General features: G+C 44.8%; 1 protein-coding gene across 2 annotated transcripts; it reads left to right on the top strand.

Moving 5' to 3' along the window:
* The first annotated feature begins 5,795 nt into the window (after positions 1-5,795).
* On the top strand, positions 5,796-10,263 carry s1pr4 (sphingosine-1-phosphate receptor 4). Of its 2 annotated transcripts, none has more exons than XM_088622013.1 (2): positions 5,796-5,949; positions 7,103-10,263. In XM_088622013.1, the coding sequence occupies exon 2, from the start codon at positions 7,234-7,236 to the stop codon at positions 8,404-8,406; it is 1,173 nt and encodes a 390-aa protein (XP_088478139.1). In that variant the 5' UTR covers positions 5,796-5,949; positions 7,103-7,233; the 3' UTR covers positions 8,407-10,263. The 2 variants fall into 2 exon arrangements, with proteins under 2 accessions (XP_088478139.1, XP_088478140.1); XM_088622014.1 differs by lacking the exon at positions 5,796-5,949 and adding an exon at positions 5,990-6,291.

Below are 10,263 nucleotides of genomic sequence, written 5' to 3'. Positions count from 1 at the left end.
CATCAGGCTGACGATGCCCGTGACTAAGGATTTGTTCTGCCTGTGTACCTTGAACTCATTCCCAGTGAATCAAACTGGCAGTTCAGGGAGTAGTGCTGACCTGGTATTTAAATTGTAAAACCAGAAAAAAAAACATTGAGAGTTGCAAACCCCCCCCAAAAAAAAAACAACTCACAATCACCTTGAGGTTTAACGGGCTGGTTCCGTGCTATCATATCAAAACGGGTGTGGTACCTTTGCTGTCGTGTTTATTTGACACCTCAGGATGTGGTGAGAAAGAATCGAGTCTTATTCTCGCCATGTGACGCACTGTTTTTTCCTCCTCAATTCAGTAGAAATGGGAACTCTGCAAGGTGAAAGTGCTCAAAAAATATTTTACTCCCCTCCACTCACAAAAAAAAGTGTTGCTTAATTTTAAAACCCACTGGAGCAAAGCTTTCCTTAGCATTTCATGCCCTGTTGGAAATCCTGGGCTGCAGTGTACACTGGAGCACATGCCAGTACATGCAGGTGATGGGGACACAGTACTGTAGCTATGATAATAATATTGATAATAATTGCTTACACTTACATAGTTCATTTCTGGACACTCCACTCAAAGCGCTTTACAGGTAATGGGGATTCTCCTCCACCACCACCCGTAGTGCGCCAGAACTCTCTCCACATCAGCTGTCAGTGGGGAGGAGAGCAAAGTGATTAAGCCACTTTAGAGATGGGGGTTATTAGGAGGCCATGATTGGTAAAGGCCAGGGGGGAAATTTGGCCAGGACACCAAGGTAACACCCCTACTCTTTTCGAGAAACGCCCTGACTCTCTTATGACCACAGATACTCAAGACCTCGGTTTTACATCTTATCTGAAATATGGCACCTTTGTACAGTAGAGTGTCCCCGTCACTATACTGGGGCATTAGGACCCACACAGACCGTAGGGTTACACCTTACACCTCTTCCAGCAGCAGCCTTAGTTTTTCCCAGGAGGTCTGCCATCCAGGTACTGAGCAGCCTCACAGCTGCTGAACTCCAGTGGGGCTGCCAGCTGGGAGCTGCAGGTGTGGCATGAACCCACAGCTTCTAAAACTGAGCTGTGGTAAAACGTGTTGTGGTAAAACCTGCTGTTGTTGCAGTTCTGGGAAGCCCGTTTGGTAAGAATACACCGTAAACGTGATCTCGCAAACCACACAGCCAAGGAAGGGAAGGGCTGCAGAAGAAGGAGAAAAAGGAAACGAATTGATCAAGAAAAAAATAAGATGTGCATGTTCCTCTTGGCTGGAATCTAGAAATAAAATGCAATTATATTGCTTGGTTTGTAGGTTTAAAGCATTATTTCATTGCAAATTGAAACGATGATGCAATGAACACATTTGCATAGGTCATATTCAGTCCTTATTGTTACAATTGAATTGTCTTGCTCTAGAATTATTGCGTAACAAACCACAGTTCAGACCTTTAACTTTATGTTTTGATGTGAACATAGATCAAAATATCTTACACTGTTACACACTTTTTCTTTTGTATGCATTGAGGTATGGTTGAGTATTCAATGCTTAATGGCCAAGTTACATGCTTTTATTGCTCATTGTCATACAATGCTTGTGTGCAATAAAATGCTTCTGCTTCTGGAGCTCAATATAGGCACACAATACCCCATTTCTACATCCTGTGCCTATAACAGAGCTTAACAGGAGACAGACCCCTTTTGCAAAATCTAATCGGAGGTCCACTGGAGCGTTTCTCATAGGGGAGGTACCGTGGGGCAGAATGAAGAGACAATGAAAGTCACATGTTTGTGTTGGTGTGCAGATCTTTCAGATCCCCAGTGCTTAACGCGCTGTTTCTGTACACACAGTGTAGACAGGAAACAATAACACGTTCCTGCAGGGTTCAAATTCAGACCTGCGTAAAAATGGGTCCATTTCTAGTTTGAAGGGGAAAAAAAATGAAACGAAATTCTTACCAAAAGAGCTAAAAACAAATGAAAAGGCGGAGTTGCCCATCCTCCAAATGCTGCAACTATCTGCAGTAGAAAAACATCTATAAAATGGTGGAGACAATTATTTTCCAATGAAATGACTATCTGAAACCCACTGGCCCTTTTCCTTAGTCTTTAGTCAATGCATGGAGATTCAGGCCTCTGTAGATTGTGTACAATACCTTTTAAACCCAAACAGGCCTACAGGCCACCTTCAGTTGAGCCTGCACCCAAAGTCAATCAGGTGTCTGCTAAGACTGAATTATTAACACTTACAGTTCTGAAGCTTGTACACTGTTTTTACAACAGGTCTGCTCAACTGGCTGCCTTTCCCCCTTTGCATCCGCTGTAGCACTTAATTACAACCAGCTCTGCGATTGCTGTGCTGATCCTGCTAATAATCAAAGAATTAAGGGGATGGTTGCAGAAAAACAGTGCAATGGAGAGGATTGGAGGAGCCAAACCTTAATCTAAACGAACCTGTTCCAACACCAGTCGTATTGTACAGAGCCTAGCATTGGCAGTCCTGGGCTGCCTTGTGAATCCTGGCCTCAGGCATTTTTGTTAATCTGATCCTCGTTAGAATTTTAGAATGCCTTCAGCTAAAAGAAAAAAGACACGATCATCAATAGGGCATCAAGCTTTAAAGTTGATTTTGCTCCTTAACAACGGCCACCTTCCTGAAGATATATCCTGAAGATATATGTTTGTTTTTGTGTAATGTGTAATATACTGTAGCAATACATTCTGGTGTTTCACTGGTGTTTCACTGGGCCTGCAGCCCACCCATCCCACATCGAAACTCCTTTGCTAGTGTCTTGAGAAAAAGAATTTGGTGCAAGTCCCCTCCTCCCAGTTTGACAGTTGGAAATCTAGTGTGTGCTTAGGGTTGACACATTAAATGGTCTGCAGTACTGGCTCAATCTAAGGCAGAGCTGTAGAGGAGCAAGCTATTTTGGTCTGAGTTGCAGCTGGGTGTGTTGATGTGTGAAACCTCTTGTCTTTGTATCAGTAAGGTAGGAAGGGAGGGGCAGTTGTTTCTTAATCTGATGAAGAGGATTTCATTAGTTCCTGTTTTGTCTCAAGCAAAAAATCATTTCTGAGAAGACACTTCTTTGTCAGATTACCACTCTTTTGGTGCCCATCAGAGTGAATACAAAGGCCCTGCTTACTTTGGTGGTCCCTGCTGAAATTACACAACACTGTGCAGCACAGGGATTGGAAAAAATGCGCAGAGCAACAGGGTTTTGACATAGTGCCACCGTCACATGAGTAGAACAGGAGTAATCTGCAGGTTACATCATGAGAACACAATGCTTTATCTTGGCTATTGCATTTTTAAAATGTAGAAATCTACAGCATTTGACTGGAAAAAAATTGCTACAGATGTACACTAGAATAGCATTTACAGTAAAACAAAGTATTCAAAGAGAACATGGGTGGAGAGAGAAATATCATACATGACATGTACTGTACATTACGAGACAGCAACAATACTACTGAATTCTAGAGTGCATGCACAAAGCACACAATTGTGCCAAAGTCACCCTTATTTCCAAATGACCTCTATTTTAAAGCACTTACCAAGAAACAAAATAAACATCTAAAGATGAAACTTGCAAGCATCCCAAATTATACCAAGCAGTTCAGCCTGTCTTTTAATCTGCCCAAATATTCAAGTGTCAGATCAGTGCTTAAATAAGGATACCCACAGAGAAACCCAATGGTTCCTGTTATTTATAGGAAAAATTGCAAGTCCATCTCTTTTAAGAAAGCTGTGCACATTGAGTACATTGAGTTATAGTGGCCTTCAGCATTATTGTCACGCATGATGAACATGAAGACAAAAGCCATATAAAATGATCATCACAGATAATGAGTTGTATGTTATGCCCCCCATAAATGGGAAGACTACAAGCTTTTATTCCAATGCAACTTTTTTACAACAACAGTTTTTTAAATTAGTAAGTATATTTTTTCCCGAAAGCATCTGTCAAAATGATCAGATCTTCTGTTTTTCAGTCTCCAGTCTTCAGTCTCCTCTGACACAGACAACAGCTCAAGTCCTTTTCCCAAAATGTGCCCCATAGTAATAAGGTTGAAGAACACCATTGGGGGGGATCATTCCTCTATGCAGAACTCTTTCAGACTCTTGATGTCCTTTTAGACTACCCTCTTATTCAGACTGCAGGTTAAGCAGGTTTAATCAGGTTTAAGGCAATTAAGGCCATCCAGAGGCTGAGATGACCGTTGCAAAACGTTGATTTTGTTTTCCGTCAACCGTTTCTTTGTTGATTTTGAGGTGTGTTTGCAGTCTGTCATTGGAAGGTGGATGGTCCCTCTGCAACCAAGTTGCAGCTCTCTGGCAGAGTCGACTAGGGTTCTGGCTGCAATATCCTGACACAGCTAGTAGAGTTCATGATGCCATTGATCTTAAGAAGGGCCCCAGGGCCAGGGACAGCAGAACACCCCCCCGCAACATCAACATGTTTCACAGTGGGCACGAGGCTCTTTTCCTGGTGTGCTTCCCTCTGCTGACACTGATCATACTGGTGGCGTGAGTGGCCATCTCATCTGCCCATAGCACCCAGTTCCAATCAAAGTGACCCTTCCAAACAGCTGGTTGGCATGGTTGTACCAACTACTTGTTGACTTGGAGACCTGGTGACCCCAAAATCCAGTCAGCAGTGACCCTTGAATGCTTTTTTGCCTCCCTCACCGTCTTCCTCACTGTGCATGAGAACAAAATGCACTTGCATCCTTTTTCTGGTGAGTCAACTGCTGTTTTAGTGGTTTGGAACTTCTTGATTATTGCCCTAATAGTGGTAAGTGGGATATTTCACTTGTTATGTTTTTTTTCTATCCATTAGCTCATTTGTGAAGATCAAAAACCTTGACCTCCACTGATTTAGATCAATTATTTTAAGATGCCTTTGAACAGCAGAAGGTGATCAGAGTGAAGACGACAGCAGCACATATCTCAAGATTTAAACCAACAGCCTCACAGTAATGAAGTCAGAGCCCTGATCACTGCTGCTCACATGCAAACACTGAAGAATGTGTAGCTGTTGGACCGTCAGCTCTGCAGAACCTCAGAATCCAGCCAAGCACAGCCGGGTCAGGCATCACTGTTTTCAGGGGTTAAACTTAGCGTCAGTGTTTGAAACTGGGTCTCCATATATGTTACAGCCAATGTGCCTTGAACAAAGAATGCTTTTTTGGTGCAGGTTTCCATAGTGTAGCAGTTATCAAATGTGCCTTTTAATACTGTAAAGAACTTCAGAAAAATGCTCTGGCCATCCTAATAACCTGGCTTTAGTAAGTGGCTTGAGACCTGATCCTGGGTTTATTATTTATTTGGCATGCATTTCAGCAATCCAAGGGGTCAGGGGCCTTAAGCTGGCGTTCAACAAAATTGCTCAACGTAATTGATCGAACCAATCACAGCTGAATGGTGGAGTGTTGGAATAGTCACTCCTGGCTCAAGTGAATCATGAAAAGTTGTTCTGTTTTCTTATTTCCTCAAAAAGGGGGAAATCTGTCAAATATATGCTCCATATTAAGTATTACACAATGCCCATTAACCCTAATGAGGGCTATAATTAGGAAACACTAGCTTGCAATAAATTAATAATGCATCATGGATTCACAGCTACAGTATACTGTATCTAATGGTGTAGCTTAAGGCAAGATTTACTTTTTCAAAAAATAACAGAAAAGTAGAAATGTATGACCAAGTTTTCTACTAGAGGGTTTTTGTGCACCAAAACAGTGCTTTCTTTCCACCTCTGTGTCTCTTAGCTCTGTGGCATTGGTCTGTAATGGGTGGGTCTAACCTGAGATGTTGAGGAAAGAACTGTGCAACTTCCCTTGAGCATATAACCAGAGAAACATCTGCAGAGTGTGCAGAAAGAGGGGATGGAAGACAGAAGGACAGACTGCCACTGACAAGCGTCTTGCGACACCGGGCAGGAGAAAGTGAGTGATTTCTCAGCGTCTACTGAACTTACTCCAAGTTACACGAGTAACATGAATAACATGATTTTAATGGGGAAGAGAGAACATATTTTTTTTGGGCGACCATACCAAAAAAAACAAGAAGTGGTCACTTATTTTAATGATGTAGGTTTCAGTCGTGGGGTATACTTAACTGCTTTTGTCAGTGCAAATTTGGACTTTTCTGTTTCCAGTCTCAGTGCAGGATACTAAAGAGTAAACTCAATTTTATCCAAACAAACAGTCTGATTACATTTGCACAATGAATGCAATTAATGTACTCAGACTTGGGGGATAACTGAAGCCCAACACTGGAAAATGAAGGTAAAGAAATGGTTTATGTAATAATGCTCTTTTGTGACAGATTGTGCACTAATTTTGCAATGTTTTTTTTAGTTAATGTTGTTTATTGGAGCAATTGCTTAATGTCGCAAAAAGCATTTACCAATAAAAGTGCTAATAAGAAAAATCATTTTCATGCATTGCTAATTATTACAGATGCATGGAATTTTCCAAAGCTGTACGTAAGAGGCAGTGGAATTAGTGTCATTAATAACACACTCTGTTCTTTATCAAGGAAAAAAGCCTTAAGAGATAGCCACAATACCAAACAGTTCATTGCCGTGGGCTGGAGTTTAAACCACCAGTTTAAATAGAGCAGTACCTCTACAGCTTGGTCACGTTCAGGCAACCACTGCCTGCCATTCACACGCACCTGATGACTAGAGGGACGTCATGCGTTTCCCAAGGCTCAGTGGAGTCTTTATCATAAAATCACCACCCGAGGCACAGGGACCCTCCAGGCAAGACGCAGTGTAGCGATGCAATAAAGAGATTCTCCCTCCAGCTGCACTGTGCAAAACAGGATCAAAGAGGAGAGCTGAGAGTTACGGTCATAACGAAAGCGTTACACACCCCAGCAAACCAAGGGGTGTGGAGCATTGTCTTCTTCTCACGGCCACATCATTTGCAGAGTTCAAATAAAAAGCACAGGGTATGAGATTGCCGGGTCTTACAGATACATTAATGACGACTCAAGTGAAGAAAAATCATGCATTGCATCACAGTTGATTAAACATTGTTTTCGAGATGCATGCACAGCTGTGTTAACCATGATTTGTCTGTTGCCGGGCAGATAAAGTGCACTGCATTGGACCCCTGCTGCACCTCCTACGTTGGCCTGTCCTGCAGGGCAACTACAGAGAAGACGAGAAGAGCAGGGTGTGTTAGCCTGAGCCGGAAACCAGCCAGGAGTTGCACACCTGAATGGCCATGGCGGTCTTCCGCTCCCTGAGCTCTGCCAGCTCCTGCCAGGAGACGTACTCCTGGACTAACGGCAACGTCATCCTGCAGCACTACAACTACACGGGCCGGCTGGCGCGGAGGCGGAGCGAGGACGGGGGCATCAGCGGGGTGAAGATCGGCTTCACCTTCATCAGCACCTGCATCGTCCTGGAGAACCTGGTGGTGCTCCTGGCCATCCTGTTCCACATCCGCTTCCGCAGCTGGGTGTACATCTGCATCGTGAACATCACCCTGAGCGACCTGCTGGCGGGCATCGCCTACGTGGTCAACCTGTGCCTCTCCGGGAACATGACCTTCCAGCTGACCCCCAGCCTGTGGCTCTTCCGGGAAGGCGTGCTGTTCGTGGCCCTGGCGGCCTCCATCTTCAGCCTGCTGCTGACTGCCGTGGAGCGCTACGCCACCATGATGAAGCCCCTGACTTACAAGACCAAACGGAAGACCTACCGCGTCTACGCCTTCGTGCTGCTCTGCTGGGTGGCCGCCTTCGTCATCGGCTTCCTGCCCCTCCTGGGCTGGAACTGCCTGTGCCAGTTGGACAACTGCTCCACCCTCCTCCCCCTCTCCTCCAAGAGCTACATCCTGTTCTCCGTGGTCATGTTCAGCCTCATCCTCATCGGCATCTGCTTCCTCTACATCTCCATCTACTGGCGCGTGAAGACCAGCACTGAGAAGACCTCCACGCGCAGCCGGCTGAAATCCATCCGGCTCCTCAAGACCGTCATCCTGATCATGGGGGCCTTCATCGTCTGCTGGAGCCCCCTCTTCATCCTCCTGCTCATGGATTTCTTCTGCGAGTCCCACCAGTGCGACGCCCTCTACAGCATGGACTGGCCCATCGCCATGGCCGTCCTCAACTCGGCCATCAACCCCATCATCTACTCCTTCGGCAGCACGGAGGTGCGCAGGGCCGTCGTGAGCCTCCTGTGCTGCTGCTGCTTCAGGACCGGCCTGCTGGACCCCAACTCCATCCTCTCCAAAGACACGGGGAACTCTTCCGAGAGCTCCCATCGGCACAACAGCTTCCGCAACAGTTTCCGGAACAGAATAGGGAGCACGAGCCCCACGCCCAGCAGCAAGCCCAAGAAGATCCGGCTCAGCTCCACGACCTCTTGTCTGTCTGTGTCGAGTGCCTAGACAGCCAAGACAGAGGTGTCATGGAAATAGTGTGGTGTTGTTTCATCCCACCAAGATACGTGAGACTCTTGGTACTTGTGTGAAGTGTGTGGATATCAGTTAAAGATATTACATTTGATTAAACATGAACTGACACTGTATATAATGCAAATCCCAAGCCAATAGAGATGTTCTCTGCTTAACATTGCCCTAGGAATGTTTTTAAGGTACGACCCATCCCTTGATTTATGCTAGAAAAAGCAGAGGAATGTCTTTTAATCCTTTTTAGGATTCATAAGGTTGAGTGAAACAATGCAATGATACTTAATAAAAAAACTGACCTGTAGCTCCACCAGTTGAGGAGGTAACTCATAGCTCAGGCTGGGACATGTGATCATGGTGTCACGGGTTCGAGTCTCAGCTGTGTCACAGGCTGGCTGTGAGCGGTATTCCCCAAGCAGGGCGTGGGATGTTGCTGGAGGAAGGGGTGGGATTGGTTGTCGAGGGTTAGCCGGCTGTGTCTTGAAGGCTGTCCATGGAATTAGCTCCCACAGCTAGGATTGGCTGCTTGCCCCCAGCTCTTGGGGGGACTGCAGTAGCGCCAGCCAGAGATGTACCGCTATTTCAATCTCTGCTCACCCACCTGCACAGCTCCTGCGACGACACACTGGGAGGTGTCGGAGCACTCTCAGCTCTGCAGGTGGTCACAGCCAAGGCGCATGCCAGCGTGTCTGTCCTCGGCAGTACAGAAACTGCAGGCGCAATGCCAAGCCAGGGGATCACAGCGGGTGACTCCAACTTGAGCACAAAAGAAACGATAATGGACAGTACCAAATATTCTTGAATCAGGTCTGCGCTAATAAGAGATGGCTTAGACTGCAGCTTCGCCACCAAAGCAATCCCTCTACCACCGAAGTACATTTCAGGTGCCCTTTAAGGTGATGAACACAGATTGGAATGGTCTGTCTTCCCATCCAGGGTGTACCCTGCCTGGCGCCTGTTGCATGCTGGGATAGGCTCCAGCTCCCCCCGACCCTGAACCGCATTAAGCAGCTAGAAAATGTAAGAGTGGATGCAATACTAACCAAACTCACAGCCTTCCTGGAACTCCAAGAGCAGAACACTCTGGAATGGCAGAAAGTCCTTGTGCAACCAGACAACTGAAACATCCTGCTAAATGCCAGGAAGTCAGTGCAAACAGAACCGGGTTTTATGTAAACTTTCCTGCAAAAAAAAAAAGCACTTTCTTTTGAAATCTCAAGGTTCTTTTTTTTCTATAAAAAACTTTACCAAAATAAAATGTCACAGGCTTGACACAGAGAAAGCCTCTGACAACACACTGTACAGCTGTGTTACAAACAGGAAAACACCCAACGTGCAAATAGGATTTCAGAAGAGAAAACACTGGAGATCAGGACTCGTTTCTTGGAAGATATACAGTGTGGTGTACTTGGTTTAAAGGAATTGCACTGAAAAACAAAGGAAGTCATATTAGAAGAGTAATTCCTGATCAGTCTTACGCTTTGATGACATATTCGTATTTCAGAAACAGGCAATAATCACCATTTCCTAAGACTGGTGCACAATTATGCTTGCACTCCTAACAACTATGAAATAATGGCTCGGGTTTCTTTGTAAATCTTGAGTAACTCCAGCTCAGAACTGTCAAAGATTTGAAATAAGAGTACATGGGACACACATTAATCAGAAATTAATCAGAAATGCATACTTCTCGACCTGCGGACTAAAACTTTTGTGGACTTTTACAACATGTACAATGATATTTATGACATTTTTAAAATGTATCATGTCCCAAAAAAAAACATTGAATTATAAAAACTGCTATAAAAAAGTACTATAAAAGTGCTTACAATCTTT

The sequence above is a fragment of the Lepisosteus platostomus genome, chromosome 27, assembly GCF_059453375.1.
Source record: "Lepisosteus platostomus isolate fLepPlt1 chromosome 27, fLepPlt1.hap1, whole genome shotgun sequence".
Taxonomy (NCBI): Eukaryota; Metazoa; Chordata; class Actinopteri; order Semionotiformes; family Lepisosteidae; genus Lepisosteus; species Lepisosteus platostomus.
The sequence above is the reverse complement of the archived record's forward strand: the minus strand, read 5'-3'. Positions and strand labels throughout refer to the sequence as shown.

What these genes read in the sequence shown, in the direction of transcription:
- s1pr4 (XM_088622013.1), top strand. Translation starts at nt 7,234, where the DNA reads ATGGCCATGGCGGTCTTCCGCTCCCTGAGCTCTGCCAGCTCCTGCCAG.